At 36.1% G+C, this 20128-nt stretch overlaps 1 protein-coding gene across 1 annotated transcript in view; it reads left to right on the top strand.

Moving 5' to 3' along the window:
• Positions 1 to 20128, top strand: part of FAF1 (Fas associated factor 1) — a 396465-nt gene that overhangs the window by 229598 nt on the left and 146739 nt on the right. The window contains exon 9 of the mRNA XM_090269431.1: positions 19311 to 19406. Within this exon, the coding sequence (XP_090125557.1) occupies positions 19311 to 19406 (96 nt within the window). The remainder of the gene's footprint in view (positions 1 to 19310; positions 19407 to 20128) is intronic.

Genomic DNA, 20128 nt, shown 5'->3' with positions numbered 1-20128 from the left:
ACCATTGCCTCTTGGCAAAGTATAATTGCTGGCTCTTGTTTATCTTTTGGTTTTGTTTTGTTTTAAATTAAATGTTCAGAGCATTCCTGCATAATTCAGATATAGGACAAAGCTCAACCCTGGGAACCTTTTCTGTGGCTCTCTGAATATTTTTTATGCAACCTGCTTTTACAGGTTTGAATTACATTCTGTGAGACTGTTTTTGTGGTTGAATTAGAAACTTTTTTTTTTTTAAGTTAAACCTGTGATAAGTAATTGTCACAGTTAGCGCCCTAGTACAATGCTAATTTGAAGTGACATGTCCATACTGGCCCTCCGTAACATGAAGAAGCCTAACAGGTGTGAGGGGTGTGGCTTCCCATGGGCTCTGTTGAACTTCTAACCAGAGAAAAATAGCAGAAAAAGTGAAATGAACCTTGAATAAAGCTGTCAGCAGTAATTATCTCAGCAACACTTTGTGAGGAGATAAAATAAGCACTGGTGCTTTAATAACCTGAACACACTGCACCCAAGATAGATTCTTCACCCATTTAACATAAACCGCTGAATAGCTTTCAAGAAATATTTTCAGAGGGCCTAATTAAACAATAACAACAATAACAATTATTAAATGTAAATTGTTGGAAGACATGCATTTGTTTTTATTTTAACACATGATTTCTTTTGGGTGTTTAAGTGGTTTTGGTAACAGAAGATTTTTTTACCGTGCTTCTGGTTTTGATAAACCATTATGGTGTAAAATCTCAAGTAGTGTATAGAAAATTATGTTATCTTTTGGAGAAGGATAGTTTCACAGTTAGAAAATGCTTCAAAGTTTGGTTTTCAGTTACTTTGAGAAGTGTTCAGTGTATTGGCCTGGCCCATACGAAACAGGATAATATATATTAATGAGATAAACGAACTGCAGGTCATCATATCACCCCCACTGCATATACTTCTTGGAGAGAGATAAAAGTATACAAGGGGTACTCACTCTTGAGTGGAGTGGGAAGGACCCAGGGAAGATTTGATTAATCTTTTTCAGTCTGTTCTCCAAGCACCATTATTTTTGTTTTCTTTGAAAGCAGTATTTTTAAAGTATACTTTAATATACTTAAAAATGATTCAAATGACATAATGACTATGTTTGCCTGACTTGAATGGAATTATAGAAAAGTAAAAGTGTGATTTTTTTCCCCCCTAACAAATTTCCTGGCTATAGAAGCTAATGGTAAAAAACTAATGAGGTTTTGAAACATAAATGACTCTCTTTATTTCTTTCCCCACCTTTCTATGCCTTAATATAGAATTATGATTTCAGGTAATCTAATGACATCTAGAGATTTAAAAAAATGTTTTTTGTGATTCTCCTTTACCATGTTTCTGCATCCCATAAATCAGCAGCTTAACAAGCTAGCCAGGTTGGTTCACATTAAAAGTGGAGGTGATGTCAGTTAGGGAAAAAAAAACTAGGAGTCAACATGTTAGTCCTAACTGCTGTATTGATTAGCTCTGTGATGTGGGGTGAAAATAAGTCGCTCAGGTCTCTTTCTATGGAATGAGCCTGTGGCAAACTCTACCAGGTACATTCATACTAAAGCTGTTACAAGGATTAGATATACCAGAATAAGATGAACCTAACATGGTCTACATAGTATTTACAAACCAATAGTTTAGAAAACTATTAACTTCATCAAAACAGAAACTATTCAGCATTGACTGTATACCTAGCACTCAGCTGAGTTCTTGGTGCATAGTGGATGCTTGGTAACTATAGTCAAATGAATGAGTAATAACATTTTGTACTCTACTTAAAACAAATATAGTACTATCTCTCTGTTCCCCCAGAATTATATAACTAAATTTTTACCACTGATTATATATGATGATATATATATATATATATATATATATATATATATATATATATATATATATACACATACATATATACACTTCTTAACCTCACAACAATCTTTTGACTTAGAAACTTTATAGAGGGGGGAATTGAGGCACTGAGAAGTTAGAAAGTTTTGCAAAGTCATACAGTTATTAACTGGCAGAGCCAGGATTTCAAACACTGGCAGTGTGGCTTTGGAGTCTGAGTTAATAATCACTCTACTTTCATACTTCTCCAAGGAAGCATGGTGATACCTGATTATCAGAAAAATTGCCTTACAGTGACAGATGTTTTTCCAGAAACTTCCTTTTTACAGGTGCAGATGATTTGGGAAGCATGAAGTTGTATTTTGGGGGTAAGATTCCTTCCTTATTCAATGGGACACTCCCTCTCCCCCTCACCTTCTAAAACAGCATGTCCCATGATTGACTGTACCCACTGAAGCAGCATTGCTGCCTTTCTTGGGACTACCTCTTCCTCAGAGACAGAAATGTGATCAACAGGGCTGTGGCCTAGGCAGACTTCCACAAATGCAGGATGACAGTTTTGATCCCTAGATATTTGGCTTTCCTCTCAGTTGGATCCAGTTCCTGGGTCAGGCTTTATTCCCTTTAACGTAGACCTTGCTCTGCCCACATAAGGCCTCTGTCTTTAAAACCCCCACTGCCTGCTTCTACTCAGCTCCCATCTGGAATTCTGGTTCTTCCCTCAAGAATTAGCTGACTAAAAGATGTTTACTTCTGCAAGATTTGTACGCATGTCACTAGGTATGGTTGAATACCAAAAGACACCAGGAATTTTATAAGACAAAAAATTTTGAGTTTGGAGAGGTTATAGAAGGCTTTCAAGAAGAGAGTGAGCTGAGTTTTGAAGAAATGCTTTTACTTATTTTTCTGATAGGATCTGAACTTCCCTATGAAGTGGACAAGTGGAAAGGAATGGGGAGGGGAAACCAGGCAAGAGGAATGGCATGAGCTAAAGCCTAGGAGTAGACAAGTGCAAGCTGTACTTTTGGATCAGTGAGCAAAACATAGTGTGGGTTAAGAGCTGGGAAAGTGGGCCAGATTATGGCCTTGAAAAATATGTTCAAGTGAGAAAAGAACTTAGAAATCATCTAGTCCATTCTTTTTTTTTTTTTTAATTTTATGGGTGATAAAACTGAGGGAAGAGAGTTGATCAAGGTCACACACAGGTTGGGGATTTTAACCCAGGTTCTTTTTTTTTAAGCACAGTGTTTTTTGTATTAGGCCAGCAATATTTTTACATACATGGAATCATGTCACAGGCAGCATTGGTGGGAGAAAGTCATAAAATGGCACTATGCAGTTGTAGGACATAAAAGAACAATAGTTTTTGTGTGTGTTTGTTTTTTCTTTAATAGTGGTGACATAAGAGAAGTTTAGAGGCTGGTTAAATGTATTTAACCTGAAAATTCTGAGTAGGCTTAACTGGTTTCTCAAACTCATTGCAGCAAGTAGGAACACTCCTTTCCTCTGTCCCCTCAACAGCCTGTTTTTCTCTGTCTCTCAGTCTTGCTTAAGTTCATCTGATAGGAATTAAGTGGGAAATTTGTAGCAGGTTTCCCTTTTGGATATCACTTGTAACATATCCTTTTAGAAATTTCAGTTATAAACAGGCAGTAAATGTTGGAGATGAGCTCTTAAAAACACTCAGGCCAAAATATATCTAAACATACTCTCCAGTGGATGGCACTTAGAAGAATGTCATACAGGCTCTTGAGAAGGGATGAGAAACCCCTAAATAAGCTTACTTGGTTCACCTAGGAAGAAAATATTTTACTACATATTGGTCAACATCTGGTTATCTTTGGTGTGGAAAATAATAATATATTTGGTGGTTCTGTGTATGTTTCAGAACACATTCTGATTAAGTTAAATAAAGTCAACCTACATTTAACCAATAAACAAGTATACCAGTAAACACGTAACTGATAGTGATCCTGTCATCTGGGCTTAAAATCTTAAAGACAGAAATAATTGGGGATTGCCTCAGAAAACAGCTATATCAAAATCTTTCTTTTTGGCAAAGAGCCAGAAATGAAGTGTTGTATGGTGTGTGTTTGTTTGTTTCTAAATCAATTAAGTTCACTATGCTAGGCACTTTTTCACTTATCTTTTTAATGATGTCAACAAAGATATAATGCTCGTTTCTCAGATGAGGAAACTGAGGTCCTATGAGGCCAAACAGCTTTCCTGGGAAATGACATTAAATATCTAAGCCAGGATCCAAGTGTGTGACATAAATGGGAACTTAATAAATGTTTATTAGATGATTAATTATAGACCGTGAGTAACCGTATGGTTAATATTATTTATTCTGTAACTAGCTCTAAATTATGAAGTAATTATGGGAAATAAAGGCAAGGTCAAGAGAAATCTACACATTTCAATTTACTTTTTTCCCCTCACCAGCCTTTTGGATTAGAAAGAATATATTTAATGTTCCTTTCCCTCTTCTGCCCTCCACCAGAGGGTGCTCATAAGCAATTAAATGACAAAGCGTTGCAGACAGGAAATGAGAAAAAGTGCCATTTTAATTCACAGCGTAGATTATTGGCCTCTGTGCAAAAGACTTGATTTTAAAACAGAGCTCTTGATTCAATTGAAAATAGCTTCTATGATTTAAAGTTGCCTTGACCATCCCCACTAAATGAGTGTGGGAGAAACTATGCCACTAGGCAGCATTAGCCTGGTCTAACAGGACTACTTTTCTTATATAACTTAATGATCTTCAGAAGTACTTTAGTATTCTGAAATACTTCAGAAACTCACCTAGTATATATACTAGAATAATAAAATCCAAGAATGTTGTTATTTTCTATATATTTAGTTTTTATAAGTACAGCTGGTTAGAAACTTGCTGATGATGTTACAATGGGAAACTCTTTATCTCCCTATGGTGTAATCAGGTTTAGTGCCTGGGATGCAATGGAAGAGTGTTAAAAAAAAAAAACAAACACTTTTGTGTTGAGCAACCTCTTTTTGATAGAAAGAACTCAAGGTAATGTTGGATCTAATGTTGGATCACTGAAAGGAAGCATGAAGATGGACAAGTAGCATCAGTTGATTTTCCTTGTTTTCAAGAATCCCAGCAGATTAAAAGAAACAACAATGAAAAAACAAGTCAGGAGCATTAAAAAAATTTTTTTCTAAAACTTTATTTTAGAAATTTGAGATAATTAAACCAAGAGTAAATAGTATTTTGCAACAGACTATAATGTCTTTGAAGAACACAGTTAAGGTTACAGTATTTATTAGAAAGACTTACATTAGGAGTTAACAGAACATGCTTGTGCTATCGTTAAGCAGATGTGTGATTTGAGTCAAACAACTTTACCTCTATACATCTCAGGGCCTAGATACTGTGAGGAGAAACTGACTTTCATTTGGAACCTCTTGGGGGGGGTGGGGCTACTGATAGAAGAAGTTTAAGATAGGCTGCTGGAAACTTCTCTCTGGAGATTCTCATTTACCAGCTTGGAATGGAGCAGGGCAGCAGTACTTAATTCAGCTAAGGCTTCAAGATATGGGGTCTCCTGATTGCGACACTAGCAATTGATGAATTCTATGGATCCATCCAACTCTAATACCTTATGAGTCTAAGCTGAAACTGTCTATAGTAACCATCTTGTTCTATCCACCTCTGCTAGATTATATGATAGCACTGATATTTATGTATATAGCAGAATGCCCCAGAATTTGTTACTGTTGATATTTCATTAAACCATACCAACTTGCCAAATCATTCGTAGACTAAAACATAGCAAGGCCAGGCAGAGGACACAAATTTTGAGCTATTTACACAGGAGTTTTGTTGATAATTGATCTTGACCTGCACATCTCTTATAATATTCATTTGTTCCAGATTATTATTAGTCACTTCCTTTTTAACAGTATGCTTTTTTATGAGGTGACTAAACTGCTCTTTAACCCTGCTACAGGAATGTGGCAGTGGGCTAGTCTAGACAAGTGGATATGCACTTGGTAACTAATATTCTTAATAAGCTTGCTTCAACCTGCCACAAATTAAAGCTCTGTGACTTTTTTAGCACATATGTGATTTTTTAAAAAAAACATGTGGATTGTGAATAAATAGGCTTTTTTGATTTGCACTCCAGTTGGCAGTAAATGAAACTTCAGGCTCATGACTCAGTTCGTCTTTTTGTTTTCTTTTGTTTTTAAATATTTTATTGTTGTTCTGTTACAGTTGTCCCAGTTTTTCCCCCTTTGCCCTCCTCCACCCAGCCTACCACCTGCTCCCACGGTCAGTCCCCACATTGCTGTCCATGTCCATGCATCATTCATACCTCTTCTTTGACTAGACCCTTCCCCTTCTTTCCACCCTTATCCCCCTCACCCCTCCCCTCTGGTTGCTGTCGACTGTTTCATGTTTCTGTGCCTCTGGTTCTATCGTGCTTATTAGTTTTTTGATCATTAGGTTCCTCTTATAGGTGAGATCATATGGTATTTTTATTTCAACTGGCTTATTTCACTTAGTGTAATATTCTCCAGTTCCATCCATGCTCCTCAAAAGGTAGGAGTTCCTTTCTTTCTGCTGCGTAGTATTCTGTTGTGTAAATGTACCACAGTTTTTGGTTTTTTTTTTATCCACTCATCTACAGATGGGCACTTAGTCTGTTTCCAGCACTTGGCTATTGGAAATAGCGCTGCTATGAACAAAGGGGTGCATGGGTTCTTTTGAATTGGTGATTCGGGAATCTTGGGGTATATTCCCAACAGTGAAATCACTGGGTTGAAAGAGAGTTCTATTTTTAGTTTTTTGAGGTAATTCCATACTGTTTTCCATAATGGCTGCACCAGTCTGCATTCCCACCAGCAGTGCAGTAGGGTTCCCGTTTCTCCACATCCTCGCCAGCACTTGTTGTTTGTTGATTTGTTGATGGTGGCCATTCTGACTGGTGTGAGGTGGTATCTCATTGTGGTTTTAATTTGCATCTCTGATGGCTAGTGATGTTGAGCATTCTTTCTTATGTCTATGGGCCCTCTGAATGTTCTCTTTGGAGAAGTGTCTGTTCAGGCCTTTTGCCCATTTTTTAACTGGATTGTTTGCCTTCCTGGTGTTGAGTTGTATGAGTTCTTTATATATTTTGGAGATCAAATCCTTGTCTGAGCTATCATTGGCAAAAATGTTTTCCCATACAGCTGGATCACCTTTCATGTTGCTGATGCTTTCTTCAGCCGTGCAGAAGCTTTTTACTCTTAAAATGACCTTAATAATCTGTCTAGCTAAATAGTGAGCATCTGAAGATTTTAAGGAGGTGATCTGGCAGTCATCTTAAGGCCTCCTTTTACTCATCAAAAACTTTGTGTCAATCAGATGTAGTTGAACAGTCCATGGCCTTTGGAGTCAAATCTGGTTTGCCACTTAGTAACTGATTGATCTTAGACATGTTATTCTACTTCTGTAAGGCTGTTTTATGATTGATGCAATTATGATTATCTTTAATTGGCAGGATTGTCATATATGGTAGACATTTGTTAAACAATTAATATGTAGTTCCTAACAAATTGAGCAGCTGTTTTAATTGATCTAAAGAAAGTAATTATTGTTTATCAAACCATAGGACAACATATAGTAGGACCTTAATAGCTATTTGATTGAATGCTTACTGCCTGAGTTTGAATTTTGTCTAACTACTCAGTACCTGTGTGACCTTAGGCATGCTTCTTCTCCCCCTCACCCCCCCAGATTTTATTTATTTATTTGTTTGTTTCTTTGTTTGTTTATTTATTTTTGCAGTGAGTGGAGAAGGAAGGCAGAAAGGGAGAGAAAAACTAATCAATTGCCTCTTCTATGCGCCCTGACCAGTGACCAAAAGTGTAACCCAGGCACATGTCCTGACCAGGAATCGAACTTGTGGCCTGTCACTTTGCAGGATGACACCCAACAAACTGAATTACACTGGTCAGGGCTAGGCAAGCTTCTTAATCTGTGTAAGGCTTAGTATCCTCATCTTTAAAATGGGGATTGATAGTAATAAAACCTATCTGGCAGAGTTATTGTACTAAGTGGTATAATGTATATAAAATACTTTACATAATATCAGTACTGATTAAACTTTCTCTAACAGGAATTATTAAAATATTTTGAAAACTACTGAGTTGTTCATGGGTATTTGTATAATTAGTTCAAAACTTACAAAGTTATACTCTTCAAAATATGTTTTTTATTGTATGTCAATTATACCTCAGTAAAGCAACACTCAGTGGTGTGTGCGTGGATGTGTGTAGTGTAGGTGTGTCTGTCTGCCTATCTATCTTCTTTGTACTACAATAATTGTGTTTAATTCTGGTTCCCATTAACATTCCCAAACCAGGATGGAATTATGCTGGCGCCCTTTCAGAATGAACAAAAGCTTGAAATACGGTTTTTAAAAAGAGTTCCTATATTAGCGTTCTTCTTAAAACACAAGAGAATTGCATTTTAAAAACTGATTTTTTTAAAGATACATATAGTAAAGCTGTAGTTTGAGAATTGTTGGATTGTGTTACTAAGTGTGTCACATACTGGGCAAGAATCCTATAAGTGAATTAACTGAATCTTCTAAGTGACGTATTAAGATCACAGTCCATTAGAGAGCTGAAAGGGATCTGAGAGCTCATTCGTATGGACTGCTCTCATATTTTACAAAAGAGTATATGACTAGGTCTGTCCAGGAGAAGTCCAGTCATTGTTAATATAACAAGAACAGTTTGTGCAACATCAGTGTAACCTGGCAGCCAAGGAGAGTGGACTGGAATGAGAGTGTTGTGAACAATGATGACTTCACTGTACTAGTCAGTGTGGGTGCTAGACACTGTTGAGTGAGCATGTGTATTGTGTGGCTGTCGCATTCAAAATGACTGAGCAAGTAGAGCAATGAATCTGCATCAGATTTTGTGTTAAGCTTGAACATTCCTCCATGGAAACTATTTGGGTGACTCAGAAAGCTGCAGCTATGGGCAACTGGTGATTGGCAGCTTCATCATGAAAACACGCCCACTCATGTATCACATCTCGTGCTGAGTTTTTTTGAGAAACATCAAATCACCCAGGTGATTCAGCCCCCCTACAGCCCAGATTTGGCACCCTATTACTTCTGGCTTTTCCAAAAACTAAAATCATCTTTGAAAGGGAAGAGCTTTCAGACCATCAATGAGATTCAGGAAAATATGAGATAGAGCAGCTGATGGTGATTGGGAGAACTGTATGAGGTTGCAAGATAAAGGGGACTGAGGCATCATTGTCCTATATACAATGTTTCTTGAGTCTTCTTCAATAAATGTCTCTATTTTTCATATTACATGACTGGACACCTTCTGGACAGACCTTGTATTATATTAAGGATCTGGATGACTGGCCCAAGGTCCCATAATTCAATCTCCTAAATTCTGGTCCAATACTAAGTCTTAGCCTTTGTCACCAACAATAAGGAAGAAAGACAGGTTGTAAGTATGTATTTGGAAAAGGGTTAAAATTTGGCTAGAATATAAAAAAAAAAAATAATTCATAGTCTTAAAGAAAGCATTATTAAGAAGGACCTTATAAACACCTTGAGGGATAAACTTAATACTGTGTTAATGACTTGTCAGAAATAGCCAGTGATTAAATATGATGGCTTACAGGAGTTGTCTTTTACAAATTGTGCTAATATTTCATTTTAATTTGTTTATAAGGAAAACATCATATGCTTTAATTACATAGAGGAGACATTGAGAATATTCTAAATCTTCACAAAACAAATGTATTTTGGGGCTTCTCATTTTCAAATAATTGTCATTGTTTATGAAAATTAGTCTTACCTGTACACATTGTGTAGTTTCAGTAATTCACAACTGTTTTCAAATTGTGAATTTGAGAAAAAAATCATCAAAGACCTTCAAAGAGCTTTTGTTTATAAGAGTTACATCTATTTTGTGATTCAAAATTAACATTGAGACAAAGTTTAATTAAGATAACAATAAATCTATTACATATTAAAATAAATAGCATTTTTTATGAAAAGTAGTTTTCCAAAAAATAAAACTAGTAAGTGAATGACATTTTACATGCCTACAAATCTCCTTAATGGCTGGCTTCATAGAAGAAACCAGATTCTCATATATTCTCACTCAATTTGTTGCAATATTGAGTTGGTCAAAAATTCCATTTAGTTTTTTTCTGTAAAATTAAAGACACATTTTTTTCATTTTCATCAATAACTTTATTGATTTGGATATTTTCAGTATGTCAGCTATTTCCTGAGTGGTATAACATTGATTGTTCTCAGTTAATGTCTCAATTTGATTGCTATCAATTTCAAATAGTCTACATAACTATGGAGTATCGTCTAGCAAGAAATCTCCAGCAAAACTTTGCAGACCACTTTTGACATGTTCTATCGGTTACAGCACCTTCTCCATACACAGCAAAAATCTTTTTTGCATTTTAGTTGTGTTTTTGCCTTTCTTGTAATAATAAAGCATAATAGGCTGAAAATGTTGTTTATTTTCTTCCATCTTCAGTATTAAAATGGCTACACAAAAATAAACCAATTTTGATAAGTTTTTTTATGCATGCTAATATGACAGCTATCACAATACAATTTAACAAAATCATTTTGAATGAAGTTAAAAACAACTAAGTGCTACTAGAGCCATCTTATGGAAAAAAGCAAATGAACTCTTTTGCTAACCCAATATATTGTTTTGGTTGAAAGATAGGAAGAAAATCTGACCTCACACAGCTCTGTGTAGTTGGAAAGGAAGGAATATTTTAATAGACATTTCAGGTAATTGCAGGTATTCTTTGGTACTAAACTGGAACTGAACAGTGTTTTTTGTTTTATTAAATATTTTATTGTTCTTCTATTACAGTTGTCCTAGTATTTCCCCCTTTGCTCTCCTTCACCCAGCCCACCCCCCACTCCCACAGTTAGTCCCCACCCTGTTGTCCACATCCATGGGTCATTCATACATGTTCCTTGACTAGACCCTTCCTCTTCTTTCCACCATTATCCCCCTTTACCCTCCCCTCTGGTTACTGTCACTTTTCTGGAGAATAGTTTCAATGTGATGTCTAGAGCCATACCAATATACTTCTTTTGTACTTTGTTATAGTAAAATCCATTAGCATGCCTCACACTTGGAATAAATCTTTTACCCATGCATAATTTTATAACATTATTCATTCATCATTGATTTGGAGAGTATTAGTCCTCTGAGTTATGCAGATTTTCTAATGTTAACATAATTCATTATATGATATCAAAGAATCACATCTGTTAATATCACCACTGATCTCATTAGAAAATCTTTTAAGCATTAGGAAGCTGTTGAGCTCATAATGGCTGATACTTTTCCAAAATTTAAATTTTTATTTGAACACTCAAATTTTGTCATTGGCAATTAATATTGTCAGACTTGTTCCTTGAAGTAACAGACCTGCTTTATTCATTTTAGAGGGAAATCCTATCAGGTACCTAAATCCAGGTAACCATGTTTGTATGCCAATCATTTAAGTAATACTAGTGTTCCATGAGAAAAGTAGCTTGTTCAGCACACAACTCAAACAATTAGTAAGTGCTCTTTCCTCGACACAATCATTATACTCAGAATATGCTTTATACATATTCCCATTTGTCATAGAATATTAAAAGAAGTGTATTTAAGAGTCAAGTTTAATTAAAAGTAATAATTTTTACTGATTCAACAAGAACATTCTTAAGTGAAACGGATATTTTACAGTGAATAAAGGGCACAGGAGACTGGAGTATAATTTAGTGCCACTTCCTTGTTTTGCAGTAAGATACCAGCAGTTTTGCCCACCATTGCTTTTTCACCATTAGTGTAAAAAAACACAATGAAAAAGTCAAATACATTTTAAGTGTTATTATGAAAATTATTAAGAAACATGTGTCTATAGACCACACTTTGAGAATCACTGACGTAGTTAATATGTTTCTAAGAAAATACTAAATACCTTCTATAAGAAGAAAATACAGCATCTGATAGGTAGCTTATCTCCATTTTGTTTACTACTTCTTCTAGAGTTTTGATCTATTCTTTCATTTGTGCCATGTTTCTTTGTCTCTTCATCTTGGCAGCCTCCCTGTGTTTGTTTCTATGTATTAGGTAGCAATGCTATGAGTCCCTGTTTTGGTTTCATGGCCTAATGTAGCAGGTGTCCTGTAAGGGTCCATTTGCACAGCCTCCCCTTTCACCCAAGCTGGGTACGCAAGGTGCATCCTTCATGTGGGCTAAGTACACCCTCCTCTTGTAATTGAGCCTTGGTTGTTGTTGGCAGGTCAATGGGAGGTTTTGACCCAGGCCATTCAGTTGCAAGGACTGGCTGTGACCCCTGACCACCACACTCCACCCTCTGTGGAGGATCAACTATGCAGCAGCATGGTGGCGGTGCTCCAACATGGTGCCCAGCTGTCCACTGGGTGCGCTGGCCCTGGGGTTTCCCAGGTTTGTAGGCCAAGGTCAGACCCAACCTGTGTTCTGCATGGGGCTACCCTGCCTAAGCTACAAACAATCTGAGATGGCTCTGAAGGATACATTAATTGAAATAATGAACAATTTACAGGGAAACAACAGTAGAGCAGATGAAGCCAAGAATCAAATCAATGATTTGGAACATAAGGAACCAAAAAACAACCAATCAGAACAAGAAGAAAAAATGATCCAAGAAAAGGGGTATAGTATAAACAGCCTCTGGAACGACTTCAAACGTTCTAACATTTGCATCATAGGGGTGCAAGAAGGAGAAGAGAAAGAGCAGGAAATTGGAAATTATTTGAAAAAATAATGAAAGAAAACTTCCCTCATTTGGTGAAGGAAATAGACATGCAAGTCCAGGAACCACAGAGAGTCCCAAACAAGATGGATGCAAAGAGGTCCGCTTCAAGAGACATCATAATTAAAATGCCAAATGTTAAAGATAAAGAGAGGATCTTAAACGCAGCAAGAGAAAAGCAGTTAGGTACCTACAGGGGAGTCCCCATAAGACTGTTAGCCGATTTCTCAAAAGAAAGTTTGCATGTTAAAAGGGACTGGCAAGAAAATTCAAAGTCATGAAAAGCAGGGATCTATAGCCAGGATTGTTCTACCCAGCAAAGATATCATTTAGAATCGAAAGGCAGATACAGAGCTCTCCAGACAAGAAAAAACTAAAGGAGTTCATCATCACCAAGCCATTATTATATGAAACGTTAAAGGGACTTATTTAGGAAAAAGAAGAAGATTAAAACTATGAACAATAAAATGGTGATAATAAATACCTATCGACAATTGAATCTAAAAAACAAACTAAGCAAACAAGAACAGAAACAGAATCATGGATACAGAGAGTGTTTTGATAGTTTCCAGATGAGATGGGGTGTAGGAGTTTTTGGAGAAGAGATGAGGAGATTTAAAAGTACAAATAGATAGTTACAGAATAGCCATGGGGATGTAAAGTACAGTATAGGAAATGGAGTAGCCAAAGAACTAATATGCATGACACATGGATGTGAACAATGGTGTGGGGATTACCTGAGGGAGTGGGGGGTGGTGCTGGGTGTAGGGGAGCAAAGGGAGAAAAATTGGGACAATTGTAATTGCATAATCAATAAAATATAATTAAAAAAACAAAAATAACTTCAAATAGATTTTAAGAGTATTTACTAATAGGTGGAATATCTACACCCTGACAAATGTACTCTCCTTTAAATCATCTTCATGGATCCAGGAATATACGGTCAACTAATATTTGATAGAGGAGGAAGGAACATAAAATGGAGTGAGAAGAACCTCTTTAACAAATGGTGCCGGGAGAACTGGACAGGGACGTGCAAAGAAATGAAACTAGACAACCAACTTACACCACACACGAGAATAAACTCAAGATGGATCAAAGACTTAAACGTAAGCCGTGACACCATAAAAGCCCTAGACGAAAACATAGGCAGGAAAATTTCAGATATCCCATGTAACAATATTTTCACGGAAAAATCTCCTAAGGCAAGAGAAATAAAGGAAAAAATAAACAAATGGGACTACATCAAACTAAAGAGTTTCTGCTCAGCAAAAGAAAACATCAGCAAGATGAAAAGGAAACCAACCATATGGGAAAACATATTTGCCAATGATATCACAGACAGGGGACTGATCTCCAAAATATATAAAGAGCTTATACGACTCAACATGAAGAAAACAGACAACCCAATTAAAAAATGGGCAAAGGAACTGAACAAACACTTCTCCGAAGAGGACATACAGAAGATCCATAGACACATGAAAAAATGCTCAACATCACTAGCCATCTGAGAGATGCAAATAAAAACCACAATGAGATACCACTTTACACCAGTCAGAATGGCCACCATTAACAAATCAACAAACAACAAGTGCTGGCGAGGATGTGGAGAAACGGGAACCCTAGTGCACTGCTGGTGGGAATGCAGACTGGTGCAGCCACTATGGAAAACAGTATGGAATTACCTCAAAAAACTAAAAATGGAACTGCCTTTTGAACCAGTGATTCCACTACTAGGGTTATACCCGAAAAAGCCTAAAACCCTAATTCAAAAGAACCTATGCACCCCTTTGTTCATAGCAGCACTGTTTACAATAGCTAAGTGCTGGAAACAACCTAAGTGCCCATCTGTAGATGAGTGGATCAAAAAACTGTGGTACATTTACACAATGGAATACTATGCAGCAGAGAGAAAGAAGGAACTCCTGCCATTTGCGACAACATGGATGGAACCAGAGAGAATTATGCTTAGTGAAATAAGCCAGGCAAAGAAAGAAAAATACCATATGATATCACCTAATACAGGAAACTAAAGAACAACATAAACAAATGAACTAAATAGGACAAGGAGCAGAATAACAGTCAATAGGGGGTAGGGGGAGGGAGAGAAGGGGATAAGTAAGGGAAGGGTTTAGTCAAGGAACGTGTATGAATGACTCATGGACATGGACAACAGGGAGGGATATGATTGTGGGAGAGGGGGTGGGCTGGGTGGGGGAGAGAAATGGGGGAAAAATGGGACAACTGTAATGAAAAACCAAAAAATAAAATTTAATTAAATAAATAAATCATCTTCATGTAAAGCCTTTTGGGAAAGATAATAGATTTATAGAGGAAGAAACCGAGGTTTGGGATAAAAACTATTAATTAGAGAAAACGAAACAGTGGCTAACAGAACTAATTGTGTACTCAGGAAATTCTGACTTTAAAACTTCTTGCTTTCAAGAGAATCAGAAGACAAACCACAAACTAGGAAAAAATGTCTACAAAAGATATATTTGATAAGGGACTATTATCCAAAATATATAAAGAACTCTTAAAACTCAACTGTAAGAAAACAACCCATTAACAATGAGTTAAAGACCTTAACAGACACCTCACCAAAGAAGATATACTGATGGCAACTAAACATATGAAAAGATATTCTATATCATATGTCATCAGGGAAATGCAAGTTAAAGCAATGCGATACTACTACCTGTTTATTAGAGTGGCTAAAATTCAAAACACCACCAACAATAAATGATGGTGAGGATTTGGAGTAACCAGAACTCTCATTCATTGCTGATAAGAATGCAAAGTGGTACACAACTTTGCAAGACAGTTTGGCAGTTTCTTACAAAACTAAACATAACTCTTACCATGCGATGTAGCAATTATATCCCTTGGAATTTGCCGAAGGAGTTGAAAACTATGTTCACAGAAACTTTATTCATAATTGCCATAACCCGGAAGCAACCAAGATGTCCTTCAGTAGGTGAATGAATAAATAAACTGTGGTACACCCAGACAATGGAATATCATTCAGCACTGAAAGGAAATGAGCTCTCAAGAAATGCTGCATACTGTATGATTCCAACTATATGACATTCTGGAAAAGGCAAAACCGTGGAGACAGTAAAAAGATCAGTGGTTGCCAGGGTTGGTGGCAAGTTAGAGATAAATAAACAGAGCACAGAGTATTTTTAAGACAGTGAAAAATACTCTTATGATACCATAATGATAGATAAATGCCATTATACCTTTTTCAGGCACATAAAATATAAAACAGCAATAGTGGACCCTAATGTAAACTATGGACTTTGAATAATTATGATGTGGCAATATAGGTTCATTTTTGGTTTTTAAAAAATGCAGTCTGGTGAGTAGTGTTAATAATGGGAGAGACTGTGCATACCTGGGGGCAAGGGATAGAGAAGAAATTTCTGTGTTTTCCTCTCCATTTCATTGTAAACCAAATTATTCTAAAAGTTGTGTATACACACACACATATAAAAAACACATTCCTATACTGTTCAGCAGAACCCATTATATATATAAGAGGGGTTTTATTGTTGAATGGTATAGGAGTTTGTTTTTGTAGGATCAGTCAGTGAAATTTTAGGCATGAAAGTTCTACGTTCTCCCTAACCTCTCCCATCCCTAAGCATCCAGAAGATTACACCCCTAAACGTGCAGCATTTATTTAAGGGTGTAGGATTAAATAGTAAAACAAAGAATCTTGCCTTAACTTTATTTTTAATTTGTGAACCTGTTTTGAACCTCTCCATGTGTGATGATAGAAAGTCAAAGAATTATTGTTCAACGTAGCCAAAAAAACGGAATAAAGCCTCAGAATAGTTTGAAAATGAGTCTTAGTCTTTCATTGTATTAGATTAAAGCAATCTTGTGATTGAAAGGTTACAATTATGTATAATAAAATGTATGTAAATATAAAAATTTAAAGGAACCCTCCTCAACTATAAAGTGAAACAAACCTGCAGCCCTAACCTTTTCTTTTTCCCCGGATAATAGTATTGACCTTTTACAATTACATAACCATTTAGTTTCATATACTTTATCTCATTGGATCTTCATACCAGCTCTGTGAGGGAGATAGAACGAATTGTTTTACCATGTTTTGTAAATTAAGGACAGCATTTTCTAAGTAAGAAAACCGAAGTTCAGAAATGTCAACTGATTTAACCCATAGTCATTGGTCAATTGAATGACTTAGCCAACCTGAAACCTTGGCCTTCTGACTTTATATATTTATATAAGTTTAGGTGATGAGTCCCAGGAAACATTTATTTTAGCCCTAACTTCTTGAAGTCATTCTGTGTTACTATTGCCCCTTCCAAAGACTCCTCAGCCCTACAGAGACTGCCTGGTAAAGATATAACCCTATCTTTATTCACTTGCATTTCTTTTTCTGTACTGTTCCTATGAGCATCTCTTGTCTTCCCAACTGGTGTATATGTTCTATTAGGACTGATACTGTGCTTTATATCAACACTGGGCACATAGTCACTCAGAAATTCCTGACCTTTCAAATTCCCCGGTGCATTGTGATTACTAGGATCAGAAGTAGTGATGCAGTCTCACTTTGACAGTTGTAGACCAGGGAAAAAGTGCTGGCCACTCTCCTCTTATCCAGGAATGATTAGTAGCTGTGGAGATGGTTAATGTAGAGACAAGCCCAATGAGGAGCCAGATATTCATAGAACCATGTACTTTCAGTGAGCGCTTTCCTCCTGCTCCTCTTGTAACTGGGCTGTCTGCAAAGGTAGTCAGAGTGGGAAGTTAACCACCATTTTTCTTCTTCAGGTCCTAAAAATAATGATCATTGAAATGACAACAGCTCTTCTGCCTATGTTAGTAGTCTCAAAACCAGCTTTTACTTACTTCATTGCATTTAATTCTTTCAAAAATCCGTTGAGGTAGTAAGGGCAGGGATTACCACTTCAATTAATAAATGAAGAAACTGTCTTGGAATTGAGAAATGACTTTCCCAAGATCAGGAGGCTAGGCAGTACTTGAATTGAGATTTTCCTATAATACCTCTTTGTCTAGGTCTCTTTCAATATACTGCACTGCTTCTGGTTGTCAGTGAAGTTTGCAATCATTATTGTTTGATTACTAGAGGACTTTACAGTGGGGGTGGAGGACTTCTTTTAATGAAAAATATTGTGAGGGTAATGCTTCTTATCCAACTTAGTTTTGCTTTTATATGTACTGAAATGAAGTAAATTGAGCTAAATATGACAACTATGTTGATGAATATGACTGAATAGAAAGTACAGAATCAATATTTTAGCTTTTTTAAAAAATTAATCAGGTCTTATAGCATTTTAAAAGTACAGTGCCAAAACATCTAGATGCAAAAACAAATAAAACCTCTAATCAAAGTAAATGAAAAATGACAATACTCACTCTGGCCAGGTGGTTCAGTTGCTTGGAGCATATTTCATACAAGAAAAGCTGGTGGGTTCAATTCCCTGTCAGGACACCTACCTAAGTTGTGGCTTCAATCCTCTGTCAGGGAGCCAGGAGGCAACCAGTTGATGTTTTTCTTTCACATTGATGTCTCCATTAGTATAATCTTTATTATAGCACATGATAGAAAATACTAGGATATTTATTTGACACTTTAGTATTTGTCTTCAAATAATTATCTTGATTATAATACATGTTTGAAATGTTGTTTGACCAACCCACTATTGTGTCTTTGGCTCCTGCCTATGAATTTACAGATACTTGGCTTTCCTCAGATATCAGTTTAATTCACACCTCCCCAAAAGTTACCAGTGAATACTTTCAGTGTGCTATTGGATACCCTATTTTATTTCTAATAATAAAAAAAGGAACTTCACTTTATATTATTGTTACATTAAATACACATGTTTAAATGTCATGAACAACAAAGAAAAACATCTCTTTTGGCTATTTAATCTTTTTAATTCTTCTATGTAGACAAAAGTAGCATGCACTCATATTTCCTCATATTTGCCTAAATTTAACTTAAACCTAAAAATAGTTATTTAATATGTGACCCACTGTAAGCTCTATTAGAAGTGAATATATATTGTTTTGTTTAGGCTAAACTAGGCAGATTCTTTGAGTAGTGTTTTAGATCACAATGGTAATGAAAACAGTAAATTGAATGTGTGATAGGTACTGTGCTAGGTGCTTTACATACATTATAGATTCATAAGCTATAATAATCTGAAATTGTGGATTAATATTGATTAAAGCATAAAAGACATATTTATATATGTGGAAATTTTCTTTTAATGCCTCAGGAAACACTCTTTTAGGTACCCTCCAAAAAAGATTTATAGAGTACTGCCCTAGGAATTAGGAAACTAAGGTATTCTACTAATTACAAAGGTAACAGACAAGTTAGGGGGAAAGGAGATGTAAATGATAGCTTTGTTTTAGACTTGCTGCAGTTTTCTGTGGAGTCCAAGTGTGTTGTCTAATGACAAAATTTTAAATTTTCACAACCTTCCTGGAAATGTAATGTCTGAACTACTAAAGTGATCTTTCTAATGTAGCTTCAGAAATAATTTTTTAAAAGACCCTAGAAGTAAAATCCTTTGTGAAATATGGCCTCATTGTGTTTACAAATCGTGGCTTTTCCTTTCTGCAGATGTGTCTTGCTGAATCAGGACTCTCTTATCCCTGCCATCGACTGACAGTGGGAAGAAGATCTTCACCTTCACAGACCCGGGAGCAGTCTGAGGAGGTGAGCCTGTCTGCCAGCTTTTCAATGAACAGAAAGCCTATCCTCCACCCACCTGCCCACTTCCTGTTCTTTTTTGTCTGCCACAGCAACATGTAGATGAAGTTAATGTAGAGTGAATGAAGTCTTAGTAAATTTTTTAAGGCAGAATGTTTCCATGCAAGGTTATTTTTAATGTGGTTTTTCTTATTCTATAAGTTTCATGTTTCAACAGACAAAATTTGGGTGGGTTGATTGAAATGATTTTTACTTAGAACTGTTGAATTAACAAAGAGATTTTCTTTGCTGCTGACTATATAGTTGAGTACATTTATTAGGACTGATCCCAAAGGTGTTTTAACTCATTGAGTTGGTGTACCTTCTGTGAGCCAAGCATTGTGCTTGATACTAAGTAACAAAGATGAATAATAATATATCTATACCAAGCTGCTCAGAGTCAAAGGTGGTAGATTAGTAAACTAATAATAATGATGTATTGTAACAAATGCAGTGATAGCAGTCAGTGTACATAGGGTGCTATAGAAACAAGATAAGATTTAACATGTTTATGTATGTGATGTGCCTGTGTGTGTCTTTGTGGGTCTGAATGATATTACAAGGCAGTACCTTTTCTATGGCTACAAATAGCGGTCTGTCCAACTCTGACCTTTGTTATAAGAGAATGAGCAAGTCAACCTGAACATTATAGTTATCTGTTTAAAAATATTTATTAAGCTCCTATTATA

The sequence above is a fragment of the Furipterus horrens genome, unplaced genomic scaffold (assembly GCF_987537825.1).
Source record: "Furipterus horrens unplaced genomic scaffold, mFurHor1.1.pri manual_scaffold_3, whole genome shotgun sequence".
NCBI classification, from domain to species: Eukaryota; Metazoa; Chordata; class Mammalia; order Chiroptera; family Furipteridae; genus Furipterus; species Furipterus horrens.
The sequence above is the reverse complement of the archived record's forward strand: the minus strand, read 5'-3'. Positions and strand labels throughout refer to the sequence as shown.